Source organism: Nesoenas mayeri, assembly GCF_963082525.1.
Source record: "Nesoenas mayeri genome assembly, chromosome: 3".
In the NCBI taxonomy this organism is placed as follows: domain Eukaryota; kingdom Metazoa; phylum Chordata; class Aves; order Columbiformes; family Columbidae; genus Nesoenas; species Nesoenas mayeri.
In genome coordinates this window covers 75,762,651-75,779,938 of record NC_137544.1, presented here as the reverse complement: position 1 = coordinate 75,779,938, position 17,288 = coordinate 75,762,651, and the positions used below count along the sequence as shown (strand labels likewise).

General features: G+C 42.9%; 1 protein-coding gene across 1 annotated transcript in view; it reads right to left on the bottom strand.

The window, feature by feature from the left end:
* Positions 1–4,702: 4,702 nt before the first annotated feature.
* FAM120B (family with sequence similarity 120 member B) overlaps positions 4,703–17,288 on the bottom strand; it is a gene marked incomplete at its 3' end in the record, with an annotated part of 63,680 nt that continues 51,094 nt past the window's right edge. The window contains exon 10 of the mRNA XM_080342110.1: positions 4,703–4,754. Within this exon, the coding sequence (XP_080198236.1) occupies positions 4,703–4,754 (52 nt within the window). The remainder of the gene's footprint in view (positions 4,755–17,288) is intronic.

Genomic DNA, 17,288 nt, shown 5'->3' with positions numbered 1-17,288 from the left:
TGAATTACAGATGTGTAATGTCCATTCCTGCCAAATTGATGAATGCTTATGCATTAGTAATGGATTCAAATGTACAAAGATATGCAAGTTCCAAGTCATACCAACTAAGTGACTGATAGTGGAAAGGAACCGAGTTTTCAAGGTCACTTCAGTGAAAATTTGGCAGTGAAAGATGAAAAAGAGAATAATCATGTTATCTGAAATAACATGTTCAAGAAGTGTAGTGTTATACAAGACCTATGAAACAATTATCTGACATGCTTCCACAGCATTTATTGATGGTATATTTAAACTTATCAGTTACCTACTTGTGATCAGAGTTTCCTTTTACCCACAAACTATGTAATCAGATAAAGTGATGGTCATGATCAAAAACATGATTAGCACCATTGGGCTATGCCACTGAGAAAGCTACCACATCCAAACAAAGTCTAGAAGTAGAAACACCTGTAAAGAGCTTCATAAGAATTTTGACCACAGGAACCATGAGTAAGAGGAACACCTGGCCTTGGCTCACCAGCTGTTGGCTGGACAAGACTCTCACTTGTACTTTGAAGGATCTCCTCAAGTGGCTTATTTGGGCAGATGATCCAGCTGCTTAAAATGGGAAAACTGTCCTTACTAAATGGGAAAACAGACTTCAATGGACACAGCTCGTGCTAAAACAAAACAAACAAAAAAAATTGGTCCTGCTTGCTCTCTGCTCTGGTTGCTCAATTCTATCCTTGGAGGTACCATGTGTTGTCTACTGTCACAAGGATTTGTGTAGTCTTGCAGTGAACTGGACTGGGTAATATGGGTCCACCTACATCCCCTCAACTGCCTCATCTCAAGCTCTGAAGTAATCTCAAAAGGTTATTTCCAGTTGAATTGGCTTGAGTTCACCATTAGGCTGCAAAAATAAAAGCCTGGTTAAAGGAAGAGAATAATACAGGGGTGAGAACAAGCAGCCAGAAGCAGCGGAATTGTGGAACTACTGCTTTTATCAACACTGACAACTTATGCCAGCTTAGAATATTTGTCTGACTACAACCCTGGGATCTTTCAAAGAGCATCTCATTTCAGCTTATGTATTACCAACCCATAATCCTGTCACCACTGTCTGAAGCCAGTCGAAACACTGCAAGGCAGGAGTTTTTTCGAATAGAGTTTCTTTTTTCAAAAACTGAACTCAAGCCTTTCTTCGGGTGTGAAAATGACTGAATACCTGAAGAATACTCCTGTACATTTAGATCCAACATGATCCCTCACCCCAAAATATGTCTTTCTTCATTGCCCTTGACAAGCACTACTTCCCAATTACCAAGCACCAAAAGTCTAAATCCTATTGGGAAGATGACCGAAGAGACTGAGAAAGAAAACCCAGAATAAACTTGTGAAAGCCAAAACTGAGTAAGTTGATCACATGTATTCAGAGACCATTGCACCTTCACGGCCGATTAACCTGGCTTCAGGACTCCTCTCCCAGGCTTTGGAAGCGATAACCATTACCCATTCCCCCCTGTTCTTGCACGGCACACACGGTTTGTCGTCCAGGGCTGATGGTGTGCAGAACCCATGCAGGTCTCTCACCTCCAGTGGGAAAAGTGAGCAGTCTTCACACCACTCTAGATCAGTCATTTCTGCTCACCAGCGGTGTCAGCAACAAGTGCCAGCCTGAAAGCTCCAGGCCAGGATTTTAAAATGGATGTTTTTCTGTCCATCAGCCCTCATCTCAGGATGCTCCGACTTTCTACATTGCTATGAAAAAAATCTTCAAACATTTATCTTATCCTTTTCATCTTGTTTATTTTGGCTCAACTTCTTGGTTACCGTTTACTTGTGATTAATGTGAATTGACTTTTGGTATGAAAATATTTTAAACACATTATACTAAATATTTAAATTTAGAATTTACCATAACCTGCTGTATTTCACCACAATTTAACGCTCATTTTAATAGTGCATTTTTGTGTATTTTACTATAAAAAGCATAAAGACACTGACATGACTGAAATAAGAATTTCAGCCTTATTGAAATAAAAATATTCAATCAAGCTGAAGGAGTAAAAAGTGGTATATCTCTTCTGTGACCAATGTAAACACTTTTGCCTTCCACACTGATTCTGAAAATGAGCATCTATAAAATTAATTTCCCATGTACTTCCCACCCCTAAAGACAGTGGCTGTGGAGCAGCTGATGCAGGTACCCCATACCCACGTTTGCTGCCTCTGGTACAGCTGCTGCTGCTGCTCCGTTGGAGCCTGCAGTGCTGTCCCTGAGCTGCTGCTCACCAGTCACAATTTTACTTGTACTTTTTTTGTGAAATTGATTATTGGGCTAAAACTTTTACATTCAGCACCAGTTCTCTGGTATCTGGACACTCACTCGTTTCACCTGAATCCAAAGTTCCTTTGCGATTGGAGGTTTTTTACATATGAAACAAACTCTGGCCAATTCAAATGCTGATGTTAACCTCCTCAGTGTTCAGGTGATGAGAGGGGTCTCATTTCAATCTAATGGCTCAAACCCACCTTTGCTGTAAGATCCTTCTACCCCAGGCAGTCTCTAAGACTGTCTGAAAAACTCCTGGAGCCCCGAGAGTCGGTCTCTTTCCCTCGTACCCCTCTCCAGGTATTTGCATCAGCACTGAAAATAATACCAGAAACAACAGCAAATTCCCATTCGAGGGACGGACCGCACGTCTGTTCGGGAGGGACGCAGGTAGCATGGCTCCCTCCTTCTCCCCAGCAGATCCTCCCCTCCACGGGAGCACACACGGAAGGTTTTATGAAGTGACATATGTCTAATTGGCTGAAAGGTAATATTCAAAGGCTCGCCGCTCCTCTCGGAGCTCAGGGACTGCAGCTGGCAGAGTGTTAAATCAGTTAACAGTTGGGCCCATTACCGCGCTGCACCACTGCTGCTGCTGCTGCTGTTCCCGGGGCTGCTGCCCGGTTTGGCTCATTGAGCTTCGCAGTCAATGGAGAAGGCATCTCTATTGTGCACCTCAAAGCATGCTCACAGCCCCTGAAAGAGAAACAGGCCCCAAACTACTGGGGCAGATCGTATGACAGGATTACTTGCTCGTTGTTCCTCTTTCTTTTTTTTTCTTCTCCCTCTTTAAAGGACTTCTATTGGACTACAGGAAGGAATTACGTGAGGGGGAGGCTGTATTACATAGTGACAGCTGGAAAACTGGGGATTGCAGACTGGTAACAGAGCTGGGTTCCTTCTGTGCCGGCTGGACACCTACCTAAGGCATCTTTTAATTAATTTGTGCGGAGAGTGATCTCCAGAACCCAGGCAGCGCAGAGCAAATCCTTGTGCTACTGATGTTAGTGGCAGCCTGTCCCCTGGACTGCAGAGAGGATGGGATTTTTTCACAAAAGCACACACAACAGCCCCGCTTTGCAAAGCTTAGAGCACAGCAGTGCAAGCAAGTGTTTACTGTTCTTACAGGATCTGCCCATCCAGATTCAGGAAATGTGTTAAAACTGTGATTCAGCAGAGTTCTGAATGTTTAACATTCCAGCCACAGCAGAGATCAGGTTCTTGGCTGGTAAAAATCAGTATTTCTCCAGTGGTATCAATAGACATTGACTGGCTGAGGAACTTCCCTTGCAGCCCAACAGCACTTTCACAACTGCCTCTGATGCCTCTGTCTAAGCAACATCAAACAGGCAAACTATATCCATGCCTCTGCTTTTTGGAAGCCAAGGCTATGTGTACACATCTAAGAATCCTGTACATGTGCTTGCAATCAAACATCTACAGTTTGCCTTCCAGTGCTGTAGACAGGCACAGCACCAGAGGCCTCCATTACCACTTAAAATCAGGACAGTATCTGATACATAGCCGCTCATGAGGACGGCAAGGGTAATGCTACCTGGAATTTTAACACGATGTTTAGCTGCTACCCTGTCCTAGAAATGCTCAGGCATTACAAATTTCTGCTGAAGTACAAGTATATGCCTCATCTCACCTAGTTAGTAGCATCTCAAAGCTCTGAAAGTCTTTAGTTTGCTGCTCTCACTGTTAAAATACAACTCAGTAAAGCCACAGTGTAATCTATCCTCTCAGCCACATGTAGAAATCAGTGCAATTATTTAATCTGAGTCTAAAATCTACACAAAACACGCAGTCCTGTCCTGCACAAACCCAGCACTTTCAGTAGAGAACTGCAAGTCCTGCTGGAGCCTGGGTAGATGGTCAGTCATGCTACCAGTTCTCTTTCACATTTTTTGATCAAGGGAAATTCAACTTGTCAAATCATAAAGCAAAGTGTTAAATTCTGCATTGTTTTGATTCAAAATGCATAGTAGTCCATGCCTGTAAAACCAGGAAACCCCCTAAGCTATGACATTCTTGGAGGGGAGAAAAAGATTGGCCCAATTTTCATTTATGTACTGGCATGTTTGCACCATTCTGGCAAAACATAAGGACACCACAGTGGATTTAAAAGCAGACTGGAACCAAATGAGCTGCCACAAGAGAGGGTATAAATTTAGAATGCTCAGGCTCCATTGTGGTAATTGTGATAAACTGCAAATAAATGTTTTTATCATAACCAGAATAAAGGCAAGGTAAGACCCAACTTGCCACTTGACAAAAGCACCACACACTGCCTCACCCTTGCTGTGGACCCAACACTCAGGCATTTAGCACAAAGAATATGAGGCAATGTAAATCCCCACCTTGGCTGGCCTTGCAGTAATTTGTTCATGTACTTGTCCCCAGGGTGAATAAAACCAGCCTGTTGTAACAGCTCATCCTGAAATAGCAACATATGCTGAAGTAGTACATTATTATTAGCACCTAGGATTATGTCAGTGTGTATCATATCTTACCCAGCTCTACCACATACGTCATGTAGTCTCTGAGCACACAGTGTTACTGTACTATTCAGTCATTTAATTAAAACAATAATTGGTGTATAGGGTGAAAAAGAAATCACCCTTTTTCTAAAGAGCTTATATCAGCCTTATGAAAAGATGGTACAGATATCTGCCACGTTGAATTAAAATAATAGGAAGAGGATTTTTGTGCTAGGAACAGAAGAGACGAGAATTTTAGAAACATGAGAAGCGAGAGGAGCTCGCAGAAATGCCAGCCAGAGTACAACTGACCGGCCAGGCTACAGGTATGATTGATAGAAGGCTGTGATAGAAGGCAGAAAGGATAGGCTGGAGGAGAGAGAAGTTAACTTTTTGCTATGTAGGGACTGCAAAGGGCTAACATACATGAGAAATGATTTTGAGGAAACAGGAGAGAGGCAAGGCTGGACAGAAGGGAAGGGAGAGGAATGGAAGGATGATGGGAGAGTCTTTGTCCCCAGAGCTGGCCCTGAGAGATATTGGAAGTGACTGCTGATATTCAGGGACCAAAACACCAAGGAACACCAAAGCAGAAAATGAGAGGCCAAGACATTTCACAGCTTCAGAATGTTTAACACTACCAAGCATCCAGACTTTCTGCACCCTAAAGGCCACTGCTTTTTACCCCAGCTGTTATGGTCAGCTTCACCAATGAAGTTCATTTATCAGACGCTGCCCTTTTCCCTTCACATGTAACAGCGAAATAACTACGGGACACAGTTTACTTGGCCCTGGTGTCTGGTATGCAGCTCCTGTTGGCACCACGGCTGAGCTGTGGCTCTTGGTGTGTAATGAAGGGCAATATGGTCTAGTGATCTCAGCAGGCGAGGGCTGGGAGGTGGGCATGCCGCGCTTCTCATGCCAGCTCTCACACTTTGCTTCTCCCTCTTCAAAATGGGAATACCACCTGCTGGCCCCACAGGCTTGTCAAGAGGATTGATTAACGTTTGTAGACATTTTTAAGAGAGAGGAAAAGCTCACCAGACAGCACTGCAAAAAAGCTGCATGCAGGCAAACAGTTTGATTATCACTATTATCACTACTATTATCACTACTACTGTTTAACGTTGCTTTGACTCCACAAACTGATGCCTATACTGTAAAGGAATGGTTATATTTGGATTTAGTTATGCCAGAAAGATTTGTGGCTGTCAGGCACAACTACAACACACAGCAATTACAGAACAAGTGACTCTTAAGCAAGGGAAAAGTTGCCTATCATCTCCCACGTTTTGTTTCAGCTCAAAAATTCCCTGTGTCACCTTGGACATCTTCAGGGGTATCGGTGTTTCTGCGTGATGCCAGTCACAGTCTCATCACACAAACTTTCTAACCACCACCAGATGTGCTCCCCTGACCCCGGGCTCCCATCAGAAAGTGTTCCTGCCCCTGCATCCAAGCCCATGACACCAGCAGTTTATCTCGGGCATGTTAGCTCTGCTGCAGCCTTTTACATTTGCCAAAAAACTTGTAACTTGAATTTTGACTGCGCTCCTCACAACAAGTGGAGGGAAAAGGCAGGGATGGGGTAACCCGTGCCACGGCGGGGCTGCCATTCCAAAGCAGGGATAAAAGTGAAACCTAAGCGGAAAATGTTTGCGGTGCCAGTGGCAATCAAGGGCTGGGTTGTCCCAGCAACGGGAACACTTCATCAGCTCAGCTAACAGATGGTCAGTGAGCAACAGGCAGCATATGTTCCAATAAGCACTGACATCAGCACAGATGGAGGGTGGGCAGGAGGCTGGCCCTGAAACATAACCTGACATTTCCTTCTCATTTGGTGCTGCATTGTTATAACTCACACAGGAAGATTAGCAGGGAAAAGTGAATAGCATTAGTGAATCTGCTCAGGAACCGATTACTAACACTTCACTGCAGTTTTAGATTTTTACTTAACCAGAGTGCAACATTGTTAACAACATTCGGGGACAGAAAAGGAAAATGCAGTGGGTTTTAACGATGGAGCTTTATTTTCATCACAGGCAGGTTTTCCCAAGAACACTAATTAACAGATTGCCACCTTCTAGGACTCTAGATCTCCAGTTCCACTGATTTCTACAGCTTTTTTCTTTTACTCCTTCCATCTCTCTCCCAACAGAATGCACCCAAATACCCCACAGGATTAAATAAAGCCCCACAACATGTTGTCAGAAGGGGTATAACTTTCCCTAGCCCACAAATAAACTTTAACCATTGCTACAGAAGACAGAAAAACAGCCACAGAAGGAAGAAAATAATCAAGCATATATCCCTGCTGAAGAGCACTCAATAAAATACCAGGAATCAAAGGAGACTGTAGTCCTTGGAAATCAACAGATTGATCTAGGGGACAGGGAACCAGTATGCAAACAGATTACACACAAGTTGTATATTTATAGACTTGCATTGAGGATAATGGGAAAGCATGCTGGACGGCTCCAAAATGCCTCTTTGTGACAGATAGTAAGATGTCAAGCAGATACATCCAAATGACGTAAGCACACAGCTATACCTCACGCCAACATGAAAGAAATGACATACGCAGAAACAACCTTCTGTTACCTTGTGAGATACCTGTAGAAGACTTTTCCTCTGCTAATGTGTGGGAAAGTTTATCAGGCACCTCCCTTCAATGCTAATGGGACTTGTATGTACATCCATCTCCTGTGTCAGCAGAACAGACCCTCTGGCGAAGCCAGTCCTGGGGGACCGCCAAGCTGTTCTGGGGGTGGCAAACCCTTGCATCTCTTTTCCTCGTGCCTTTCTTTGGAGAGTATGGGTTTGCTCAGAGACTGGCAGTCTGGATAAGCCTGTGTACACCCCACTATTTATTAATACAGTTTCTCATCTAGAGCTTTACCCAGATACTATACAGCCCTATAACCCATTCACATAAGGCTCTCTTCCCATTCTTCAAGCTATAATATCTCTCAGAGGTGAATATTGTCAGCCCTCTTTTAGCAAGGACCAGCACAAGGAGTCAATTGCTCATATTTTCAAGTGGCTTCCAGTTTTGTACACCTCTACATCTGGCTTCAACATTACAGAGTTATTAGGGGTACTATTCCACATACTTACTGGACACCCACTACAGCAATCAGTGCCTAGTGGATCTAAGCTTCATAGAGACTTCTAGAGATGGCAGACTGTCCTCTAACAGGTGACAAGGGGTGGCACAAGATGACCAAGGTCATTGAGTGAGTAAATAGCAGTTCTAGGGAAATGCAGGGGAATTAATCAGGTTTCCTAACTGTGTCCCATATCCTACCGATTAGACAGAATCCTCTTACAGCAGACCAAATTAGATACTCATCAACTCTGAAAACATGTGTCCAGTGAGAATGCCCTAATGCAGGATGTATGCCAATCACCGGACAGACAATCCCATGCAAACTGCAGATTTTTGCAGAAGTAGCAAGGCATCCCAAGCACGTACTCTTGTTGCTGACCTCCAGGGATAAGCACTGCAACTCCAGTAAAGCCATTTAAACCCACTTTTAACCTGAAAAGACTGAGTAGCTGAACGATTTTTCATTCACTTCAAACACAAGGAAGCCAGGCTCCTGATAGGTGTCCATTTTATGCTCTGTGCTGCTTCAAGCCATCAATGACTTTTAGCCCATCTGTGAGGCACTCTGCAAGTTGGGGATTGTGATGTCAAAAGCTCAGCTCCTTCAGTGACATTTGGGGGACTTTCTTCCAGTCACAGAAGATGATTTTATTTTCTCTCCACCACACATAAGCAAAGCTTGCACATACTTACTAGTTTCGTGCAGCCTCACTGTCCCCATTTCACCAGACACTTGGTTCTTTGGCAAATCTTCACTGAGGTTAAAGCAACACAAATCCTTTATGTTCTCCTTACACGGAAGTTGAAGATGGTTGAAGACACACAAAGTCAAAATGAAAAATTCAAAGCATGTGTTTTAATTGCAGCAATAATGCTGACTGTTTGAGAAACAACTGCAGAGTGAGCACATACAGCTAGTATCTGCTAGTTAAGGACATTTGGAATTAGCATTTAACAAATGAAGCCTTTCAGGATCCAGAATGATTGGTCTAGTTTTGTATAATGTGCTCTTTATCAGAAAAAATATCTCCTGTATCTCTATTTGCACTACATATGTTCCAAAATATGAGGCAAGTAGGACACTGGTATTGGTTAGCCAACAAGACAGACACTGAGTATGCAATTTCTCCCTGTATGTATATCTGTATGAGACAGGGTCTCATGCTGAGATAATTTCTCCAGTAAAACTGGCAGCCTAAGGTTGTCATCACTGCCTAGATCTTCAGAATATTCCTGCCTCCATGTACACGCAGTAAAGAATCAATCTGGTCAAGGTACCCGAGCATTCCCAGTGGCCAGTCTGAGCAAGAAACGGGAAGAGAGGAGAGCGCTTTCACCTCTCCTTCACTCTCCAATTTCCCGATCCTCAGAACAAGCAGCACATTCATGTTTATTGAAATAAAGATTATTTCCCTCTCCTGTTCACTGCCTTCATTCTGATTCACTGCAGCCACTATTCATAATGTAAGATGCCCACTTGCCAAAGCTTAATCTATATTGCTGATGACACTAAACTGCGTGGTGAGATGGACACGTCAGAAGGGAGAACCATCTTACAGAAAGACCTGGTCAAGCTGGAAGGGTGGGCTAGCAAGAACAGTATGGAGTTTAACAAAGACAAGACCAAAGTCCTGTACCTGGCACAACATAGCTGAAGAGCTCAGTGCAGGCCAGGACCTCTGTGCCTGGGGATCAGCGTTGCTGAGAGGAACCTGGGGGTCCTGGTGAACAACAAGATGAATGTAAGTCAGTAGTGTGCTGCTGCAGCAACAAAACCAAATGGAATCCTGGGCTCCACTGGCAGAGGCATCACTAGCAGAGACAAAGACATGATCATCCCATTCTACTCAGCATCTGTTGGGCCACATCTGGAGTACTGTGGCTAGTTGTGGTCCCCATAATTCAAAAAATATGCTGACAGACTGGAGAGGCTCCAAAAGAGGGCCACAAAGATGATCAAAGGGCTGGAGAACCTGTCCTGTGAGTAAGACTGAAGGATTTAGGTCTTTTCTTCCTGTAGAAGGCTCAGAGGGGACCTCATCACAGTACTGCAGTACTTAAAGGGCAGCTACAAAGAGGCCAGAGGTTTTCAGAGCCACACGGAGAAGACAAGGGATAACAGGTGTAAGTTGCACCGGTAAAGTTTTCACCTCAATATAATAAATAATTCTTTACAGTGAGAACACTCTATGACTGGAATGACCTCTCTAGGGAGGTGGTGGAGTCCTCATCACTGGAGGTTGTCATGATGTAATCGGACAGGGTGCTAGATAATCTCATCTAGGCTCAGGGATGAGTCCAACCTCATGAAAGGTTGGACCAGATGATCTTTAGAGATTTTTTCCAATGTGGGCTGCTCTATGATTCTATATCTCCCACCGCTTAAAAAAAATAAAGTGCAAAAAGCTTTCAGGAAGAGTGTCTGGGTTCACCTTAATGTGGAGCAAGTCCTTCCACTAAAGGGAAGGTCTTCTGTTTGCTCACCTGCTCCCAGCTACCAGTTTTTGTCCCTTCTTTGTGCTGGCACTAGCTGTTGTATAGCCACAGCAGACAGACTGAGTAGCTGAGCAAAAACTAGTACTTATTTTTAGTTCCTCAAGCAGGTTACCTTTTAGTCATGTCAACTCCCTGACTTTGTAAACAAGGCATGAGCAAAGCAAGTCTGCAGACAGTAGTTTTCAATTTGCTATAAAGCAGCCCACTGGAAATTTTCAGGACAGATGAAAGCAATATCAGATAACTTCAAATTCTGTGAACATGTAGCCATAAAGGTGTCCAATAATTAAGTGGCAGACACTTGGCAATGTCTTGAATTTTAACCATCGAAGTTGCAAAGTACTAGCACAGGCAGGACCCACAGCAAATGTGCTATACCTACAAGGAAAATCTCTGACGGGACAGAGAAATGGAACCAAGGCATTAAAAATCAGTTCACTGAGAGCTTCCTGAACATTTGCCTTTGGGATCCGGAGAGCAGGGGCCATAAAATACAGAAGAATCCTTACTGAGAACAGATCCCAGAGCCTGTGAAATAGCACGGCAAATGGTGCACTTGGCTAACGTCCCCATCGACATGAGGGCTTCAGCGACCTGTTAAAGCATTGCGAATAGAGAGACCCCAGCAAAATTTGCTATGAGGAAGCATAAACAGAGCAGTTCTAATGAAGCTCATGCAATGTTAGGAGCATATTTGTGCAGGGACTGGCAGTGTTTTACAAGCAATTGCAGGTGCCTGACATTAATGCTAGCAACCGCTTCTTTTTGTCTGTACTGTAGCCAGGACTTGTGAGTGTGAGAGAGATTGAATGCTTTGTAATGAAGGTATATTGTAACATTTCTCTCCAGGTGGCACTTTGTTAACAACAATTAGATCCTGATTGATCTTTGAAGGGCTAATTCTTATGTGGTTTGCAAGGGTCCTACAAGGAGCAAGTGTTGAGTGGGGGCACTTTAAAAGTATTAGTGAGGAAAAAAAAGAAGAATAGTGCCATAAGAAATTTGCAATACAATGCCCAAGCCTCCTTTGCACCCCACAGTAATTTGTTCTTATTCCTGTTATTATCCCCTCGGGCACTAATGGTCACTTTATTAATTAGTTGAAAATTGCATTCTAGGTCAAATGGCAGCTTTTTTCCCTCCCATTGTTGCAAATTGCTAGTGGTATGGCCCAGTAAATGGCAGTGTTACTGCAAAATGGGAAAGATCCTTTGCTTTTCAAGATAAAGCCCATGGACCAGCTGCACTTTCCATGACATTTCTAAGCAGAGCATTTCCCCAGGCCTGCTTTTAAGCAGTTAGAAATTAAACAGAACTCACTGTCATTGTTAAGATTTCTAATCATAGGCTGTTACTGTATTTGCTCTCACTCTCCTCACCCTCCCAACCCCCCCTACCTCCCATTTTAATTCTAGCTGAGCCTGTTTTCTAAGGTGCATCTCTGCAGTGCTTAGCCCCTTTCTTCAGGAAAGCGGGCACTATGGTTAGGTGCCTTCCTGGTGCTCTGATGGAAATACTTTAGAGACATCTGCTTTAGCAGAAGAGGACAGATGCTCAGCAATTTCTGAGAAATAAGGTCCAGTCTGTGGCATCCAAAGTTAGAGACTCGAAAATTACAAATTGCTCTTCAAAATATTTGTTGGCTACTGAATGCAGAAATAGAGCAAACCACCGTCTCAGAAAACAGAATGGGAAATTACAGATTTTGTGAAAGCTTATCACAAAGAAAACTCCTGCTGAGGACAATAGATGTTTAGCCTTTAAACCAGAGGATCGGCCCACCAGAAGTGAACATCAAAGCCGCCTATTTTCCATTAACTACTTTCTGCAGCCTACTGTGCTGGATGCAATCTGTCATGCGAGTCTGTAGTCCAGCAGTCAGAAAAGCTACCAGGAGTCAGAAGGCCTGGGCTGATTTCCCAGCACTGTCAGCCTAACACATCGAAAAGGGTGCAGTTAATCTGACGTCAGTGCACAAGCCATCTAAGACAAAACATGACCCTTAATTTCTATTTTTCAAGTAATTCTGGCCTCATATACTCTTAATGTTCCTCTGTAAAGTTAAACTGATTTAGCCCCTTTTCTGGCCCAATTTAAACTCAACAAAATTCAGGGCAAAAACCCCTCCCTCTGGCCCTTCAGAGATCTAACTGAAGTCATAAAGAGTGAGGAAACTGTGTGGGAGAAAATCCTACGGTGTCTCTCACAGAAACTTCACATGTGCTACCCTCACATACCTAAAAGTACAACTGTTTTAAGGTTGAAACTGTTCCCTCTCGAAGGACAGATCATATCCAAAACACAGAAAGGCAAACACATCTTTATCCTCCAGCAGGCTGGACACTCATCCTCTCAAAATCAAAATACTCTGGGCTGGTACCAACTGTAGCCCCTAGTGAACATTACAGGGGGCAGTTAACAGCCCCTGAGGCAAGCAGAAGACTTCCCCCCCCAACCAGATCCTAATTTCTAAAACAACTAACTACCAGCCTTGCTAGATTGGGCTCTCTCTACAGACAGATGGGGGTGTTTATCAGGCTGGGGGCTGGTGAATTGATTAAGCAATAGCACATTAGTGTAAACAAATGCACAATGACAAATTCGGGATTTCTTTCCTACTCTCAACAAGTAAGTGTTAGGACACACAAACTGTCTCCTATGAGCACTCACTGTTTTTTTTCTGCGATGTTATTTTTTAACTTGCTTGGAGTAGAAGCTTCTTACAGCACTATTATATTTCTTATATTTTTCACCGTATATTATAAGAAATAATATAGTAAGCAGTAATGCAAAGAAGTAAAAGAATTCCCTCCACAAAATAAAAGGAGGATGAATATGCAGATTATTTACTTCTTTTGTTCGACCACTTCAGGAAATCATTAAAAATGTAATCTTTGTGTAAACCGTAAACCAAAGTCACTGTCTAAACTTGCAGAGGGGTCACACACAGTGGCAAAATGAGCCTAAATGTTAATTAAATAAAAAACAAAAAAAACCTGAATTAATGTATTGCAACCATGACGTAAGTACATTATGCCCTAGGTTGCTGAATTGTTTTTAACTCTAGAACTTTTGGTCTAGATGCACTAGCCACCTTCTTAATGTTCTGTGCTGCTGCTCATCAACTGTGTAGCTGCTCTCCCTCTTTCATTTGGAAATGCAACATCACTAGTGGATTTTTTTGAACCTCTCCTATTTGTTTCTTTGTGGAGTCTCCTCTTTGTGTGGGAAGGTAGAGCAGAAATCAAATCACACTTACAAAATGAAGGCTTTGTTAAAGAGAGAAGTTTTGCAATTTGCCTTATCACCATATTTAAATGTGGGGATCTTTCATATGCGTATTACCTAACAAGAGGTCTAGCTTTATCAGCAGCATGCCTCAAAACTGGATAACTTCACTCAAATTGAAAACCCTCCAGCAGAATGTAGATCATAAGGACTAAAGGATCTGATGGGTAATTAAACCAGAGTCGAAGATGATTATCAAAAGGCAGCACATATGCACTTACATCCTTTTAGATGAGCTGCATCATCATCACAAATAAAAACTTAAGTATTCTCAGCAAGTAAATACAGAGCCTGCTGGGCCTCTGCTATTAACAAACACACCAACCCTTGACTAAAATAAAGCTGGATCTGATAAAGCTAACTCCTGAATGGTTGCCTTGACTTACATTTTCCAAATGCTATAAACGACATGCAAATTTCTCATCACTTTTCTAAAAATTATTATTGCATTCATTGTACAATGACTTTTCGAACTACCTACAGCATATTTTGAAATCACATTGAGATCAAAACAGTTCTTACAGTACAGTTTTGCTCTCTACTAAGAGTCCGAAGGCCAGCTGCAAACTTGGCTACCTAATTTTTGAGACGGGGACACCATTCTCTATTAGAAAGCCTTCAGTTATCAAGCATTTTCAGGGGGCTTATATCCAAGATTGATTTCTGTGCCTAGTATTTCCTGTATCTCTGGCACGAAAAAGAGAAGATTCATACATTTGAAATACCAGTGTATTTCACATAAAAATTCATGCCTATATTAAGTATATCAACATTGAATATATCCCTTCTTATCTATGTGACCACTACTAATAACAGGTCATTCAATAAGTGATCTAATGACTAACTGTGGGAGAATAAAAAGCACAAACACAAAAAGCCTAAAAACATTAAATGCTGTATGCCTTCCTTGTATTCTATGTCTCTTCCTTGCTTCCCTAGACTGTGTAATTTTCATGTTTGTGACTGTATCAGATTAGCAAATCAAGTCCTGCATCTCTGAAGGACTGAGGAGCAGCAGTTGCAAAAACAATCAATGAGGAGAGTCTTTTGGTGATGCTTATTGATGAAATACAATTTTAAAATAAAATATGAACAGCCAATGCAGAATGCAACACTGTGACTGAAAGTCTGCAGTCAGAGCGGTTTTCTGGCCTCAGATGTCTACCTCCCTATTTGTAATATGTAGAGATGCAGGACAGAGAGCCTGGAATTACTACAGCTGAAGTCGCGCCTGCACTCCAATTTCAAGCGTGTCAGAGATTTTTCAGTTGTGCTCTACCATAAATCTTACCTGTGCAATGAGCAGCACTCAATAGAAGATCAGGGCCAGTACTGGGTTTTGGTTCCTCACCTGGACAAACAAATATTCAAGACTATAGGGTTGGTATTTTTTTAATACAATAAAGATATATTTTCTCAGTTGGCACAAGCAAAATCAAACATTAGTCCTTACTTTTGTAGTAAGATTAAATAACACATTTAGGCTGGTGAGTGCTCAGACAGAATACCCTGTCAGCTGCCTCTTTTTTACAGACAACTCTTCAACTCATCACGTGTTATCTCAACTACAGAGCCCTAAGAGAACCAAATATTTCCAGGTAGAAAATCTGAAGACACTGTAGGTTAAGCTTAACACCTGATGTCCTACCTAGGACTTCAAAAGCAGCACAAGCCAGCAGAGCTCTAGGAGTATCAGTAGCAAGAACATATTCTTTAACAACTGACCTTTCATGTTCTGAAGCAGCATCACATTTGTGGTGTGTAACTTTGAAACACAGTGTACTCAGTAGCCTGATGTTGAGTGAGAATGATCTGGATGTCAGCTGCAAGGTCTAGGAAAGCAATGAATGCAAGGTCCTAACTGTACAGAGATACACAAAGACACTTTGCTGGTTGTAGCTGTTTTCAGTTTTTCAAGCTGTTTTCAGCAGCAAGTAATCCCACAGGCCGTATCTGTTTTGACACTGTCCAATTCCTATGGTAGTTACAGTTAAACTTCCTGACCACCTGTGCTGTCATGGCCTCAAAGCCCACTGCCATGGAGCAGCAAGGGTGGGCTGCTCCTCAAGGGAAGGCAAGCCAGCAGCAGAGCAGCAACACAGGTGACCTCACCAGTGAGGGTGCAGATCCACCATACCTGAACAAGGGCAGAGCAGGTGTGAGGATTGTAACCAGGTTCACACAACAGTCCTGTGATCACTGGACAAGTCCACAGTGATGAGGGATGTCCGAGGTTAAACCAGGAAGACAGATCAGCAAGGTGAGGGCAGAATCAACAAGGTGCCAGGCTGGACACGGGTGTACCTGCAAAGTAGATTAGGCAAGGACCAAGGGCTTAAATCCACTCTTGAGCCAAGGGGCCTCCCATGAGACTTTTCACAGCTCTCCCACACCAGTCTTTCTCACACACTTGCTGGATCCAAGATCGCCCAGCTACAGTCAGCCAAATCCCTTGGGGGCCAGAACAGCCTGGTAGAGCATTCAGGGTGCAGACAGTCAAGTGGCTGGCAGGCACCTCTGCACCTAGGACATAAGGAAACACCAGAGCTTGTATACTTGCCAACCCCAAGTCCTGTCCTGAGCAACCTCAGCAAGTCTGAACAACCTATGTCCAGGAGCAACCTTATCAGGTCATCAAAATGCATCTATGAGGGCAGCCTCACAAAACGTCATGGTATCCCTTTGCTTTCAAGCACGATGCACCTATGTGGTACAAACAAGCCAAGGTTTCTGCTTATTTACTGGGCTGATCATGCTTCTGTACCACCAAAAGAAACTCTCTAAGAAGGAGGCCCTGCATCACAGAGGAATCGCCCATCCACCTTCCAGCACTAGCCTGCCTCCCAGCTTGGCTGACAGGAGGAGGTCAATGTGTAAATGTGAACACGTAAACTTCTGATCTTCTTCCCCAACTTCTAATTAAAGACCACCTTTGCAAAACAATACCATGTCTCTGTTTATCCTTATAACTTTGCCCAGACAGCATGGTACAAGATTTGTAGAGCTTTAGCACTTCTGTTCCCTCTGCCTCAGTGCAGCACTTGCTAAGGTAGCAAAGGAATTAAAACTGTAGTTTCTTGTTTTATAAAACAGGCATAATCTATATGTTTTGATACTTACAGTGACACAGTCATCCTAAGATTAACTCAGTGTTTCAGTGTTTTCTGATTCAGAGTCCCAGTGTGATGGTGTCACAAATGAGCAAAGTAACGTAAGATAAAGGATACAGAATAGATAAAAAGAGGAAAGCTGACAAATCTCTTCTTGTCAGTCACTCTCTTACAATAACCTTGTCATGATTTCACAGTTGACTAAGTTATTGATGTTAACAAATGTTCTCTGAACCCCCTTCCAGAACGGGAATAAATAAAGCTAATAAATAAATTCACAATTTCAGTGAACGTTTGATGAAAGGCAGCTACCCAGTGTACAGGCTAGAGATGACAGTAAGCAATACAGCTAAACAAGAAATACAAATGTTTTTCTTCACAAACATAGGTTCCTTCACTTCAAATCCACAGGTCTGTTTTTCCTCTGTCCTGTACCCATTCAAAGTAACCCTGTAGTCTGCATGTTAAGGAAACCCTACTAGACTGGA